This window comes from Echinops telfairi, unplaced genomic scaffold (assembly GCF_000313985.2).
Source record: "Echinops telfairi isolate 266 unplaced genomic scaffold, ASM31398v2 ScPeMD7_7457;HRSCAF=8495, whole genome shotgun sequence".
Classification (NCBI taxonomy): Eukaryota; Metazoa; Chordata; class Mammalia; order Afrosoricida; family Tenrecidae; genus Echinops; species Echinops telfairi.
The window spans coordinates 6,961,320-6,977,314 of record NW_022111357.1 but is presented as its reverse complement, the minus strand read 5'-3'; the positions used below and the strand labels follow the sequence as shown (position 1 = coordinate 6,977,314).

Sequence of the window (15,995 nt, the reverse complement as noted above, 5' to 3'; positions counted from 1 at the left end):
GATGCTGTGGTTAAGAGTGGAGCATCTAACCACCGATGCTGTGGTTAAGAGTGGAGCATCTGACCCCGGTGCCACCAGGAATCCTTCGTGATGGAGGAAATCAAAACACCCCACCACCATGAAGTGCATTCCACCTCACAGCGACCCCACACAGGGTTTCTAAGGCAGTGGCTCTTTACAGGAGCACACTGCCCTCAAGTGTCTCCCGTGGAGCAGCTGGTGAGTTTGAACTGCTGACCATGTGGTTAGCAGCCCAATGCTTACCCAACAGAGCTACCAGGGCAGTGGCAAATCTGCTCCCCTCGGAGCAGAGGGCGACTGGGTTTGATTCTCAGTCAGTGCGCCTCGTGCGCAGCCGCCCCCATCTGCCAGAGGAGACGTGGGAGCTGCTGTGGCCAGGCGTAGTGTCTGGAGGGGAGCGGAAAGCAAGGACTAAACACCCCCACAAGACCAAAAGCAAGCCAGGACAAAAGACAACCAGTACCAGGAAGTGAGACCAGAGGTTCCGAGTACCAAGGAGGCTGCAAGGAGTCCACAAACAATTCTCGGAGTGACCAGACCCCATTTGCTAATTGCCATACATTCCGGACATTCTTCAATGCCCCTTTAAAGACCTGCTCCGATTGCTGGGCACTACTTGCTAGCCCTTGAACCTCGTCTGGGAGCTTCCCTCTAATCAAGGTACTGCTGTTTCTGCTCCTCCTGGTCCTGCCAACTCTCTCTGTCCATCTCCTGGGGCCTCCGCTTGTCTTGACAAGTAGGTTCAGCACGGCTTCCAGACAGAGACAGACGAAGAAGAAGGGCCTGGCGATGTACTTGTGAAAGCAGTCCATGAACACCCTTTGGGCCACGCGAGTCTGATCCACACCCGGCCATAAGGACAACGCAGGGCCCGGCGGGGCTCCTTTCTGCTGTGCAGGGACTCACCGTGAACAGGGACCAGCTCTTTGGCAACTTCCATCAGGGTGTCCCAGCTGAGACGCCAATGTTGCCAGGGGCAGTGGGGAAACGGGAAACCTCATGAACAGTTTGGCCTGGCGAGCCTCCCCAGCTGAAAGCCCCCACAAGTAGCCGCCATCGTGGTAACAGTCACGATGCCGGCAATGATGGAACCAGGAGCAGCCACCCGGTAGAGCGCCTGCTGTGAGCTAGCCACTGCCCGAAGCGCGTCTTGCACATGCTCACTCCCCAACCCGCCGACAGTCCCAAGACACACGGGCTTCCATGAGCCCCGTGGTCGGGGAGGAAACTGAGTCACGAGAAGTGCGGTTGCTCGTCCGGAGTTGCACAGGGAAAGGGTGACTGAGGGACGCTTGCCCATCATCGCTGGTCTGACCCTGAGGGCTAAGAGCCCAAGTCCCTGCTGAGCCCCAGGAGGGAGCCAGCAGGGTTGAAGCCTGAACCATGGAGAGCCCATGGAGGCCTCTGGCAGCTCAGGAAGTGTGTGTGGCTGGAAGCTGGGCTTCAGAGGCCGCTGAGAATGAGCCAGGGACACCACCACCCCGCCCCCAGCCCGGTCAGGCCTTGGTCAGGGCAGCTTAATGATGGGCTGGATGAGAAGGGGCCCTAAACAACAGGACTCAAGTTCTTCCCGGAGGGCGAAGGGGCTGTACCGGCAGCCTCAATCCGCACAGTGACTATGAGGGATGGTGTTCTCCAGGTGACGAAACAGATGCTCAGAGATGGGCTGGGACTTGTTTAAGGCCACGGAGCTAGGCAGAGGTGGAGCCCAGACCCCAAGGTGCATGTGTCAAACTCTGAAGCCTATGTTTTATTAATGTTCCCGTTACGGTCTTTTTTTTAATTGGAAGGGTGGGGAGGAGCTGCTGTTGGCTTCTTCCTGAAGCAGCAGCTGTAGACCCAGGAAGCCAGGGAAGCTGCCTTGCCGCTGGGTCTAAGGAGGTCAGGTCTTCTGCCGAAAGTGCCTCGCTTTCCAAACAGGATGATGTGGATGGGGTAGTACCTGAATTCCTGGTCGCCCCCTCCCTAGGCGATGAGCATGGAGTCATCTGTCTTATCCTAATGTGTCCCCAGGGCACAGCCCAGTGACTGACACCCAGTAGGCATGCAATAAATACTAGGGCAAATCAAACAGATTTCCACAGCATCGCAGAAACCACTATTGAACAAAACACCACCATGCAGACGGATTATTTCTCAACACTCCCTCCATCTTGGTCTATACACTTCTGAAGGCACAGTTTCCATCTTGCTAACCCTCCTGAAGAACTCTGCCCTCCTTTGATTTACAGCACAGTCAAATAGCAGTCTAGCATCCTCCAGACATGTATGTTGTATTCCCTGTTGCTGTCTTTTGACGGTTAGGAAGGGCCTGCTGGATAAGCGTTGGTTGGACTTTGAATTGCAAGGTTGGTGGTTCAAACCCACGGCTGCTCCGAGGGAGAAAGATGAGCCTCTCTGTTTCCATAGAGACCAGAGCCCTGGAGACCCTATATAGGCTCGCTATTTGTCGGAACCAACACATGGCAGTGGGTGGTGGGGGAGTTGAGTTTGGGGAACACATAAAAGGTCTCAAGGGTAAGGTGACCAGATTTAAAGCAGGACACCATTGACCGGGAGGGGGCAGTTCTTGACTAAAAATTTGGTCTATATGAACCAAATAGACCGTTCCCCTAGCTTGTCGTGCATTCTTTCCAAAAATCGGGACTTTTGAAAACCGCCAAAAATTGGGACTGTCCTGCCAAAAGTGGGACGACTGGTCACCTTACTCAAGGGGCAAAATGCGAGATGCAGGGGGCAGGCTCCAACCGGGGTGGCGGAGTGGTGGGTGAGGCACAATTTCCCAGTGACGTTCTCTTACGACAGCCCTGGTTATCCTTAAAGAATGAGCAGGTGCGTTGTCCCGATAGGAAAAAAAAATCCCTCGGTGAAAATTTCCTGACCTTGTCCAGACCAGTGCGGGTTTCAAAGTTCTTAAAATGTCTTCATCAGAAGGCCCGTGGCCCTCCCATGCCCTTCAAGAAACCCGTCAAGTTCATCCCTGCGGAACCCTAGGAACCAGTCACCATTACCTTCTGATCTTGAATTTCCCTGGTCCAGCAACGCCCCTCAGAAGCGACTGTGTGATCAGACCTTACTTTCATTGGAAGGTGCCCCACGGAGGCTGAGACCCGAGAGTCCCTGAGAAGGCTTGTCTGCAGCCATCCGCCAATCGCAGAGACACACGGACACATACTTCCGTATGGAACAAACCCAGGCACCAATGAACGGGGACCGTCATGGCTAAATGTTGTGACTGACCCTTGTGGCTGATGAACAAGTGGATGGCCTATCATTTCTGGGCGTGGCACACAAGCGGTCTGCAAAGAGAGCAGCCCCTAACTGCCCTCGGTGATGTCTCGGATGTGGGCTCTCCCGCTGACCTCGGACAACTCCGCCCAGTGCTTTTTCCTCCTGGCTCTGCATCCCCCACATTTTCTGGGGCACAGTTTTGTCCTGCAGGTACTCTTGCAACTCTTGTTTCACTGTTGAGAAAGCTGAGGCTCAGAGCCAATCCGCTCACCCAAAGTCACCCACAGATGAGGTGCGGTGGAGCCAGGATGCCCACTTAACAGGCCTTACCACCCCCGTGGTGAAGGAGGAATACTGAATCCTGCTGTCTGTAGCTTACAAGGACAGTGGCAGACAGAGAAAATGGCTAAATGCATGGCCATTGAGCTGATTCTGATTCAGGGAGCCCTCAGGGCAGAGTAAAGCTGGCCCCGGGGGTCTCCATCATCTTTCTCCGGAGGAGTGGCTGGTGGTTTTGAACTTGGCTGACCTTGTGGTTAACAAGCCAACCCACTGTGCCATCAGGGCTCCAGGTAGCTGGAGAGTCCTTTGAAATGAGATGCCGGCACTGTTTTTCCGTGACCACTTCCTCCACAGGCTCTCTGTTCTCTGACATCGGCTGGATGCCTGGGGAGTCTCCACAGTTGCCATGGCACCAGGAGAGCTGAGTATAGTAAGCACCCTGACTGGGAAACTGTCCAGTGGGTGGAGGCCAGGAAGATATGTTTGTGGGCTGATTCTTTACTGAGCCACCTTTGCCCTGGACCCTGAGCTGAGCACTTTTCTTGTGGGGGTCTCATTTTATCCCCCAGTGCCCCACCCATCAGGCTTGAACCCCATTTCACAGATGAGGCAATCAAGGCCTAGTAAGGCTCTCCAGCTTGCGCAGCTGGGAAGCAAAGCCCCCATTTGTTGAACTATCAAGTCCCTCCTGCACCCCGTGACAATGCTGGCCACCACACAAGTGCCTCCTACGAGCCTCTTATTCACCCGTGGGCTTGCTCGGATCCAGCCGTGTCACCCAAGGACACCGAGGCAACTTGCTGAAGGCCCTGTGGATGGCAGTCAGGGCCAGGATAGCTCTGTGGCACCGACTGTCCCGGTGGGGCACTCACCTCCTTGATGAAGTTCATGAACCGGCCACCGAAGCGCCAGGCCTTGTGGCGATGGCACTGCAGGGAGTTGACGGTCATCTGGGGCGCCCGCTGGTAGCACACAGACACGATGTGGACGGCGTCGTAGAGTAAGGCTGCATCCGTCTGGAGGGGAGGGCCAGTGCTGGGAGTGGCTACTGAGCCACCCCCCACCCCCCGCCCTTCTCCTCGACGCCCCTGCCCTGTGTCTCTTCCTGCCCACCACGGGCACATGGGGTCCGGATGAGGGAACCAGCCTGAGGCCCTAGAGGTGACCCTGCCCACGCTTCTGCTGTGAGGTCAGCACTTGGGCCAGCCCAGTGACACTTACACCCTCTGCGGCCTGGCCCGCCCCGTCCCCTCACCCCACGCAGCTCTCTACTGCCTGATCAATCACACAGGCTTTTCTTGCACACAGGCTGGGTCACCTGCCCAGAAACTCCTCCCCGTCTTCACAGGCCTGCCTCTGACCCACCACTCACACACCTGCGGCCCACCCCAGGGGGCTTTGAGAGACGGGCTGTGTCTAAGGTAGAGCTGACACACGGCCCATCTTAAGAAGGGTGTGTGGGGTGGGGAGGAGAGTGGGGAGGAAGAAGTGGGGAAGGAAGATGGGGACAGGAAGGAGCAGGGGAGCCTCCCTGTCCCGGCTGGCTGGCTGTACCATCATCACTCCATCTAGCAGGCCCGACTCGGCTCTCGGGGCTGCCTGCAGCCGCTCCATGGACCACTTCTCCACGATGGCCATGACGTGGGGGTTGTCCACGTTGAGGATGCGGAAGCCCGTCAGGTTCACCCCAGAGTAGCGGTAGGGCTCCAGGTCTAAGGCATAGAGATCCTAGAAGAGGGAGTGGCGTCAGTGAAGGTCAAGCCCCAGAGGGCCAGCTCCTGCCCCTCCTGCACTGGTCCAGATCATCCCCCCAGGGTGGAGCTCAGTGGGAGGAGAGGGGACTTGGAGTGGGATGGGAGCCCTGAACTGAGAGTCCAACTTGAACTCTGGTCTGCCTGACACCTGAGCCCAGATGTCTGTGGCAGAGCCTTGGGCAGACCACCCAGCCTTCTTCCTGCATCTACACAACGGGATGCTACCTCTTGGACAGCATTCACATCAAGCACCCCGCCTCGCACACCGAGCAGCTGGCCCATGCTCATTTCTCTGACAGGCAGGGTCCACTTGGGGAAGACAGAGGGTGTTGGGTCTGGGCATCCATCCCCCAGAAACCCAGAGGAGGTGGAAAGGAATATTCTAACCCCGACCCCCAAAGACCAGCTGACCTTGAATCGACCTCAACTCCGGGTGTCCCCCTCCCCATATGACAGAGGAGTGCTGGGTTTTCAATGACTGATTTCGGGGGAGCAGTTTGCTTGACCTTTCTTCCAAGGCACTTCCGAATGGCCTTGAACCTTCGACCTTCCAGTGACCAGCGTTAATGGTTTGCACCCTCCAGTGGCTGCATTCCAGAGGGCCATGTTGGACTGGTCTCTCCTGCCTAGGCTCAAGCACTACGACTGCCCTCTTTTCTCCCCTCTGCCCACACAGGCCTTCCTCACCTCTGATCAGGGCCAGCTGACCAGGTGGCAGGAGTGTCTGTGATTTGGGTCACCCCCAGGCTGAGGCAGCGGGCAGTGTCCAGGAGGACGGGGCTCAGTGGCCAGGAAAGCTCAGCGCCAGCCCTCCCTGCAGCAGCAGCTCTGAGGCCAGGTGGGCAAATGGGACAGGAGGCAAGGAGGAACAGGGCATGGGGGCCACAGAGGGGCAGCGAGAAGCCAGGTCTCATGTTGAAGGGAGATGACAGAGGAGGAGACGGCATAAAGAGCAAACCCTGGCTCTTCCCTGTTAGCCCCAACCGTCCAGAACTTGGCAGGGACCAGGCCAGGAGAGCAGCAAGTCCTTTCAGGGAGAAGCTGTCGCTGGGGCAGCAGGTCCGCCCAAGGATCAGCTGCGTCTGCGGAGGGTACTCTGGGTCTCACGTCCCCGTCAGCTCCGGGGGTAAGGCCCAGGACTCTGGGTTCACCTGGAGATTTCTGTCCAGTCGCAAATGACCCTAAAGGTGTGGTTTTATTGCTCTGAAGGATGTCAGCCATTTGCATCGCATTCTTTTGTGTGCCTCCCCCCAAATTCCTATAAACGCTCCATTCCCCCACGCGCTGTGGAGCAGCCCTGCCACCCTACTGGCTCCCTCTGTAACGAGTTGAATAAATCTCTGACATGGGGCCGTTTTCTATTTGCACGAGAGCTATGCTTTTCCCTTTTTGGAAAATTATGCATTGACAGTCTAGACTGGCCCCTCCCACTAATGGAGAAACGGGTCGAAAGGCCCTTATCTGAGCTCCTCCTTATCTTGTGCTTCTCTGTGGATGTTCTGCCCCCCGACCAACCTGTTTTCCACCCTGGTCCCCAGGCCACCCTCTCCCGGGCCCCTGCTTTGACGTCACCCTGACTCCCTGCTGGGACAGTGTGAGACTGAGGGCTCATGGACTTGTCTCCATGACTACAGCCATCAGGAGTCACGTCCAACCCCAATGCCAGTTCCAGCTTCTGCTAGCTCCATGGTGTCTCCTGGGGAGAGGATGGGTGATACAAGCTGGGACCCACAGAGCACATCGCTCACCGTCTCTGTGCCCCCAGGTGTTCCCAGTGATGCTAGACGGGGCTTGTTCCCCGTGGGGAGTAGGGGAAAGGTTTGGAACAGACTTGAGCCCAGGCTAGAAAGTTTCATTTCAATGGTAGCTGACCCCACATAGTTCTGATTCTGGTCCGGATTTGGGATGGGGCAGGAATGAGAGCAGGAAGCAGGGCCTTCGGCAGATGAGGGATCCCCACTAAGTACACTAAACAGCAGACAAAAATAAACAAACTCATGGCCATCGCGTCCATCCTAACTCCCAGGGACCCTGTAAGGGCAGCACAGGACTGCCCCGCGGGGATTCCACGCTGTAAACCCTGGGAGAAACAGGGTGCCACATTTTCCTCTGGGGAAGTGGCTGGTGGGTGCGAACCACCAACCTTTCACTTAGCCCCGAGCGCTTTTACCCACTGCACCATCAGGGCTCCTGAGTGGACTAGGGGATGGCCCAGAAATCCATGGGGGGTGGAGGGAGGGTGCCATGCTCATCCATGCACGTGGGATGTACTGTTCCTGACAAAACCCTGCACCAAGTCCACTGCCACTGCGTTGACCCCGACGCAGAGCAACATGACAGAGGGCTTCTGAGGCTGTCAGTCTTGGCAGGAGCAGACATCCTCCTCCTCCTCCCACGGAGAGTCAACGCTTCCCTGCAGCCCCACCAGGACAGCTGGGCGCGTTGAGAGGAGCTCTAGTGCTTCACGGCTGTGCCTTGTGATGCTAACACGAGGTCGGCAGTTTGAAACCCTCGTGGGCGTGGGAGGGAGGAAGACCAGGCTTTCTACTCCCGGGAAGAGTTACAGTCTCAGAAACACCGAGGGCAGTCAGTTTGGTTTTGTCGACTGTAACATTCAGAGGAAGACGTGGGGCCAGGGGAGTGAAGCCATCCGGTTGTACCCAGGATGTGTACCCGGGTCTGTGCCACCATGTGCCGGAGCAAAGCTCACCCTGGTCGGGGACAGCCACTGTCGGCACCACTCCCAACTCTGTGTTCAGTAGCACTGCCTGGGCAGCCTGACAAGGCTGAGGATATTTACACGAGGGAAATTGGCAATGTCTACAAATCAGGGTTTTCCTTCTTCCCTCCAGAGGGCTGCTTGTTTCAGGCTGTTAAGCAGTTACTAGCCTACTCCCATAAAGATCTCCAGCCTCGGAAACGCACAGGGGCCAGCTGTACCTTGTCCTACCGCGTCACTACGTCCACCTTCCAATTACCAGCTGAGCATGTTGAGTCGGCTTGATGGCAGCGATGTTTGGGTCGAGTTTGTGTGACTGTTTGTCTTACTTACAAACTCTGTCTCAGCGGTTGTCATACACAAGATAAACACCCGATTTCCCCGTGGAGGGAGGTACCGATATTCTGATTCCGAGTCCAGAGAGGTGGGGTCATCTGTGTGTTTTGAGAAGTCTCAGTGCCGATCCTCACCTCTATCTTCCCATCTACAAAATGGGTACGACTATACGTAGTGTTGTCCACTGCCTCCAGTCGGCTCCAACTCAGAGAGCAAGCCTGGTGACGATCCTCACCTCTATCTTCCCATCTACAAAATGGGTACGGCTACACGTAGTGTTGTCTGCTGCCTCCAGTTGGCTCCAACTCAGAGAGCAAGCCTGGGTGTCATAAAGCAAACACTGCCTGGCCCGCGCCATCCGCACAATGGTTCTGAGGTCGGAGCCCATGCTTGTAGCCTCTGCGTCAATCCACCTTGTCTGGGCCTGTTCTCTTTTTCACTGCCCCTCTCCTTGACCAAGCTTGACATCCTTTTCCCAGGCCTGGTCTCTTCTGACAACATGCCCCAAGTACGTGAGACCAAGTGTCACCATTCTCACTTCCAAGGCGGTTCCGGCTGTACTGCTTCCAGGACGGGTTTGTTCTTCGGGCAGTCCCTGGAAAGTTCACTATCTTTGACATCACTACAATCAAATGCATTGATTCTTCAGTCTTCCTTATTCAATGGCCAATGTTCATATGCAAATGAAGCAATTAAGAATACTATGGCTTGGGTGGGTGCACCTAAATCTTCAAAGTAACAGCTTTGCTTTTTACCACTTTAAGAGGTCTTGGGCAGCGGATTTACCCAATGCAATGTGCTGCCTAATCTCTTGACTGCTGCTTCTGTGACCATCGATTGTAGATCCAGACAAGGAAACATGCTTGACAACGCCATTGATAACAGCACCTACCATAGAAGGCTGTCACGTGGAAGAAGCGAATGACTAGATGTATGTAACGCATACTGAGTACTCCTAAGAGTTTACTGTAGGAGCCCTGGTGGCATAGTGGGTTGCACACTGGGCTGCTAATTATAAGGTCAGTGGTTTGAACCCACTCACTGCCCTGCAGGAGAAAAGTGAGACTGTTCCCATACAGATGTTTGAAGTCTGAGAACCCCAAAGGCAGTCCTTCTCTGTCTTGTAAGCTCATTGTGAGTTGGAATTCACTCGATGGCCGTGAGTCTGGTTTTGGGAAGTGTTTGCTGAATCTTTATCATCCACCTTCTCTGCCAACCAGACATAACAATGACTGGATACAGTCCCAGAGGACATGCTGGCTTATTTGAAGAGGCCCGGCCTGGGCTGGGTCCATTCTGCCTTGCCCTCCTGGCAACATAAAAACATTGCCGATAAACCTCAGGAGAGTCCTGGTGGCACAGTGATTACCCGTTGGGTTGCTAACTACAAGGACAGCAGTTCAAAACCACCAGCTGTTGGGAGGGAGGAAGTCGAGGCTCTCTATTCCTGGAAAGAGTGGCAGTCTCAGAAACCACAGGGACAGTTCTGCCGCGTCCTATAGGGTCACACTGCGTCGGCATCGACTCGATGGCAGTGCGGTTGGTTTTGTGTCTTGTTGGTTCTACAAGTCTTCTACTCACTAACTTAACTAATTCCTATTACAACCTGATTCGGGGGGTGTTCATATCACACCCTCACAGGGAAGTCACAGAGAACTGGGGAGCAATAGAAACACCCAGGCAGGCCGTCTCTGGGCCCTTCCCACCTCCACTGATGGAAGAAGCCCCTCCCACCCACAGACCCCCCAGCTCGCACATGCCCCGCCCTCCACACGGGAACTGGAGGAACCTTTCTGAAGTGAAATACCAGCCACTCACTCCCCTGCTTAAAAGACCCCAATGGCGCCTGACTGCTTCTCAGACTCTAGTACAAAGGCCTCGGTCCAGTTTATAGGGGTTTTACTTCCCTTCCCACTTTTCCCTCCAGGAACGACGGACCCTTTTAGGCCCGTTCCTTGTAGCCATCCCCCATCACGCGCAGTTCTTGGGCTCTGGGCTTCTCCACCTCTCCTCTGCGGGTGAAGTCTGTATAATCCAGCTGAAGTGCCACCTCTTCCAGGCTGCCTCCCCTGGTCACTTCTTTCACAACAAAAGAGACCCACAGCAGTGCTTCTGTTCTGGTCCTGGCTCTCACCCCAGTAAATGACGACACTCTTCCCTTTAGTCCCTGGGCCTATATGCCTGTCACCTGAGTAGCACCCTGAGGCACCTAACCATCACCAGGAAGAGCCTCCTCTCTTGCCTGGTTTGGGGATGAAGTCTAAGGGGACCGCTCCAGAGACAAACAGCCTTCAGAGGAGGCTGGCGTGGCGGCACTGGCCCTTTTGTTTAGCAGAGCGTTACATGCACGTATGGGGCCGGCCTGTGTCCAGCGGGCACCCTGCCGACCCTCCGTCTGCACAGAGCTCCAGCCGTCTCCTGGGACATGCTGATCTACTTACTATCTCTGACCCCACAGATGCCAAAGCCTTGGGCTGCCCAAGACCTTGGTGGCTCAGTTGACCGCTCCTCTGGGACCAGAGGCTGCTCGGACTCAGAGTGAAGGGTGGCATCTCCTCTGGCGGCAGTGGGGTGGGCTTTGGTGACACCTGCAGCACCCAGATGTGGTATTTGGCCCGTTGAGACGGACACAGAGACTGCAGCCCATTCTCGCCTGGGAGTGGGCGCGACAGGGTGGCAGTGCTAGGGGGGCGGGTGGTTCTCTCCCCTCCCTGTCCTCTTAGGGCCTGGGATTAGCTGCCAAGTGGTATAGGGCACAGAGTGACCCCGCCCCCGAGACACGAGGGCAGCGAGCAGAGAGCTGGCGACGAGGTCTCCCTGTCTGGCTCCAGCTCCGTGTCCACACCGCCCTGGGCCAGGACCCCGCGTGCAGTACACAGTGAACTGTGCACAGCCTTGCCGCTTGGCAAAAAGTTGCAGTTCTCGATGCCAAATGTTGACACATTGAATTCAGTATCGACGAGGGACCTTTTAGAAACATTCAGCCTAACATAATAGACTAATTCATTAGCACCCCATGGGTCTGACTGGGTAGAAGCTGCAGCTCAGAAAACATCGCCTTAAGGAATGACAGATGAAAATATCTTTCCCATGATATAACTGTTATTGCCGGGAAGTGGCATTAATTGTGATTGCTTATCTATTAATTTATTATAATGCCTTTTTCACCTCCAGGCTTCTACCTACACATGACATGTAACAGGGTCTCAGCTGGGGCTGATTAACGCGGGGTTAGCTGGGGAAGGCCCAAAGCTGGCTGGAAAAGATAATGGCAGCAGGGTAATTAGAACGTCCTCTGCGTGGGAGAGGCAAGTTTGGAGGTGTTTGAGGTAGAAGCGTTAGTGACGTGAGGGTCCAGAAGGGAAGGCGACACGTGCCAAGTGCCATTGCCCTTTTGGGAAAATACAGCCACAAGTGACCAGCGGGCACGCAGACCCAGAAAGAGGCAGGCTTTCAAGACCAAGGCCCGAGGCAGCAGGGCCGGGCCGGGTTCAGGGGGGTGGGGCGGGGGCAGTCCTGGAGCTGGAAGGCAGGCTGGAGGAAGGGGCCTGGGTGGCGTGGTAGTTACGTGTCCGTAGTTCGGAACCCTCAGCAGCTCCTCGGGAGAAAGACGGGGCTTTCCACTCTTGTGACAGTGCCAGTCTTGGAAACTCACAGGGCCAGTGCTAACCTCCCCGTAGGGTCGCTACGAGCTGTCACTGATTTGAAGGCAGTGAGTTTGCCCTTTGTCCGGTGGGGCGATTGCTCAGTCTTGGTTTCCATGTCTGCACAAAACCAGGGGCAGTTCTAGGGTAAGGTGGCCAGATTTTACCATTGGTAAAGCGGGACACCATTGATAAAACTCATATCCTGGCGAAATAGCCACATGGCAGCCGAAAACCATATAACCTAGCTTGTCGTGCATTCTTTCCAAAAATCGGGACTGTTTGAAAACGCTGCGGACGCGGGGAAAATTGTTAAAAATCGGGACTGTCCCGCCAAAAGCGGGACGTCTGGTCACCTTATCCTAGTGCCCTTGGAAAGCCATTCTGAATTCTGAATGAGATGGGGTATGCCAGCCACACAGGGAACAAGCGGGAGTCATTCAGCTCGCTTATACAGCACTTCCATGGGACTTCCTGAGTGCCAAGCATGGCTCACGGCAGCTAGCCGGCACCAGTGCATTCGGCCCTACTAATGACATGGCCCTGCGGGCGCATCCTGACCACCCGTCTCTGCCCCTTACCCCCCCCATGACTTTGGGCTAGAGTGTGCTGCTCCTCCCACCAAAGGCAGGAAAAGAAGGGATTGGAGGCCCTGAAGCCCAGCGACACAGGGATTCCCTTTTGCTGAAGAGGCAGCGGAGGCCTATGGGCAAAGCTCAGAGCTGAGGGAGCAGGCAGGCCCGCCTTGTCTGCACACGCCTCACGGGGCTGCAAGGCCTAGTGCCGCTGGACGACATGGTCTGCCCGACTGGCTGCCCCAGGCTCACCCATAGCTGTCCCTGGGAGGGCAACACCCCCCCACCCCCCACCCCCCAACTATCTCTCTGAACCCAGACTTCAGCGAGTGTCACTGTCAGTCCTAGCTCTGAATGGAGGTGGCCCAGGAGGAGGTCTGGCCTCCAGAGACTCCGCAGGGTGTGGCATGGCATGGCAGGATCAGGCTGGCACAGGCAGGCAGAGCCAGAAGGGACTTAGGCCAAGGGGGTGCCTGGTCTCATTCGCCAGCTTCCTGGATCTCTTTCTACTAATGTGGTTCCTAGCAGGTCCCTCCTGAAGCCTGCACCCTGGATTGAGAGACCCTGGGGTGGCCGTGGGCATAGGATGCAGTGAGTGGGCACACAGATAGGGGCACACGCTGGGACATGTCTAACAACTGGCTCTCAGGGTGCGGGTGGGGGGCTCTCGTTTATAGCATTGGCTGGTTTAGGTGGGCTAGATACTCCCACCGCTTTGAACTCCTAGCGTGGTGGAGCTGGGGGGAGAAGGACGCAGTGAATCCAGAACACCACTGGGCAGCTCCCCTGCCTCTTGGCCTTTGCTTATGCGTGGACATTGCTCTCTGTGCAGTGTCCTGCCAGCCTCTCTCCTTGGTGAGCACCTAGGGATCCTGCAAGGTCTCATTCAAGCATCTGCTTTTCCAGATAGCCTGCCTCCGACATCCCGACTCCTGCCTGTCCCGCTGCAAGCTCCCTCCGCTGAGCCCCTCGGGTGGCTGTCCAGGCCGGTGACAGCTCAGGCTTGCTGTATTGGAGATAGACATAGGGGTGAAGCCCAGAGGGGGTGGGAACACCCAGAAGGCAGGTCCTGGAGCTCTGGGAGCAGAACAGTGCCCTGGATGAAGGAAGAGTGGGTGGGACACAAAAGCCTGCCGGACGTCCTGGTTAACTTTGCAGGAAGCTGGCTTACAGGTTAGTGAGGCCACTTCCCCGGGCCCTTGGGTGTCCAGCTCCAAGATAGAGGCTGGGTGTTGGCCCCCTCAGTCCGGGGAGCTCTTTTTTCCTGCTGATCTCAGGCCATAGATCATCATCCTGGTGGGGTGGGCTTTATGTGGCCCTACATACTCTCAGTCTGGACAGGTGGGTCGGCTGGGCTGAGCACAGGGCCACACTTCAGTGTGGATGTCACAGGAGTCCAATGTGGCCCTTCCTGTAGCTGCCCAGGTCTGTGACCTGAGTGGGGCCGCATGGGCCAGCAGCCAAGGGGATGCTGGGGACTTTGGGTAAGAGTGGCACCCGGGTCCACTTCTCTCTGCGTGCCAGGCACTGCTCTCAGAGTGCTGTGGACTCACGGGATCCTCCTGACAATCCCACGGGGCAGAGCCGTCCGCATCCTAATTTACGGAGGAAGACACCACAGGTGGGAGGGTTAGGGACCTGGACAGGCCTGTGAGCACATTGGATCCGGAGTCTAGGCTCGCAATCACCCTGAAGTCGAGGCTCAGAAACGAGTGGGTCCCGAGGCATCTTTGAGCCTTTCCCTTGAATCCCCGTCTGCAGCCTTGGGAAGGACGTCCAACCACAACCCCCTCCCGCTGGGGTGGGGCAGGCAGGAAGCCTGACCTTCCAGCTGCTAGGGTGCCCGCCCACCCTCTCTCCCTCCCTCCCTCCCGAGCCTGGGCCCAGGGCACGTACCAGTGTGGTAAAGATGAAGTGGTAGTACTCCGTCATCATGCCCATGGCCATGGCCTGTAAAGAAGCAGCGTGTCAGGACTGCAGAGACCCCTGCCCCAGGCCCCTGCGGAAGGACAAGGCTGGCAGCACGGAGGGCAGGAGCTGCTCAGGTGGGTGCTCTTTGGGGCCCCCTCTGAAGAGTTTGGCTGGCAGGTAATGGAGTTGGCCCCTGGGACATACCGAAAGGCAGATTTCGACCCAGGGAGATGGGGGGGAGGTGTACCCCGATTGCTGTCTGTTTTATTTTTTTTCTTCCCAAGTTGGGTTCTTGATTTATATGTGAAGCTCATGACGCCGCCTTTTCTCCCTCACTCTCTGTGAAACAATTTCCGTTTTTTTTTGTTTTTGGTTGGGATTGAAGGGACACACGGTGAAACACCTGCCAGCTCCGTGTCCACATGTGCAGCTTAGTGGCCCCGATCACACGCTTTGTGGGGTGACCATGCTCACCCTCCTTGTCCTCCCCTCTTGGCATAAACTCGCTGCCCCGCCGGGACGCCACCCTCCCCTCCCCCAGGCTCCCTTCTGGAGCTGCTGACATTTCATCTGATGTCTGGCTCTCAGGAAGCTTCTCTGGAGGGGCCACACACTGAGACGGTGACCTGCCCTCAGCCAGGAGATGCCTTCCCAAAAATCCAGGACTTGAGCCAGCCCAGCTCACCGTCCTGGCTCCAGGCACCCCTGCTCCCCGCTAGGCCCACAGGGGAGTGTCTGTGCTCAGTCGGAGCCTCCTCCACACGCACACACACCCCTGCTCCCTGGGCCCTGGCTGACCCCGGCTGTCAGGGAAGTGGTTCTTTTATTTTGAAAAGAACTCGTACGTCGCTAAAGAATCCAGGTCTGGCTCAGTTTTACCTCTCTTTCTTTAACAGCCACTCAGACCACTGTGGAGATCTGATGGGCAAGGAATTGGGAAGGGTTTGAGGCTGGGACCCTGCTGTCTCTCTCTTTAAAGATGTTAGCCTTACTCATTTATCTGGATACACACACGCACATCCCCCTTTGTTTGCAGAGATCACCGTTACAAAGAAAACCATATTCTAAAAAACATATTCATATTCATCAGATCCAATCAGCACCAGGACTGGGGCCGTTCTACGGTGAGGCTGACGTTGCACAGGTTGTAAGCATTTTATGTGTCATCATCTGTCATACTAATCATGACTACGATGGGTTCGAGGTCCTCAAAATAAATGCTGGACCCACAAGACCTCTGGGGCCCCAGCCCCCTGCGTCCCGGCGCACCCTTAGGGAGCCCCGTGCTGGGCAGCGGGCTGCAGGACCGTTCTCTCTGCCTTTGACCCGGGACGTTTTCCAACCAGACAGACCTGGGGGTGGTAAGCACCGACGTCACTGGCTGGGCAGCTGGATGACCACGGGCCTGTTTCTTTCCCCGTGAGCCTCAGTTTCTTCATCTGTGAGCTGGGCACAACAAGGGTGCCTACCTGCTGGTCTGGTGGTTGCCACTGGGATTTCACACACACACACACACACACAC

General features: G+C 56.2%; 1 protein-coding gene across 1 annotated transcript in view; it reads right to left on the bottom strand.

The window, feature by feature from the left end:
• GRIK3 (glutamate ionotropic receptor kainate type subunit 3) overlaps window positions 1–15,995 on the bottom strand; it is a 243,833-nt gene that overhangs the window by 56,226 nt on the left and 171,612 nt on the right. The window contains exons 5-7 of the mRNA XM_004704958.2: window positions 14,459–14,512; window positions 5,089–5,262; window positions 4,407–4,550 (exon numbers count right to left, since the gene is read on the bottom strand). Coding sequence (XP_004705015.1) covers window positions 4,407–4,550; window positions 5,089–5,262; window positions 14,459–14,512 — 372 coding nt within the window. The remainder of the gene's footprint in view (window positions 1–4,406; window positions 4,551–5,088; window positions 5,263–14,458; window positions 14,513–15,995) is intronic.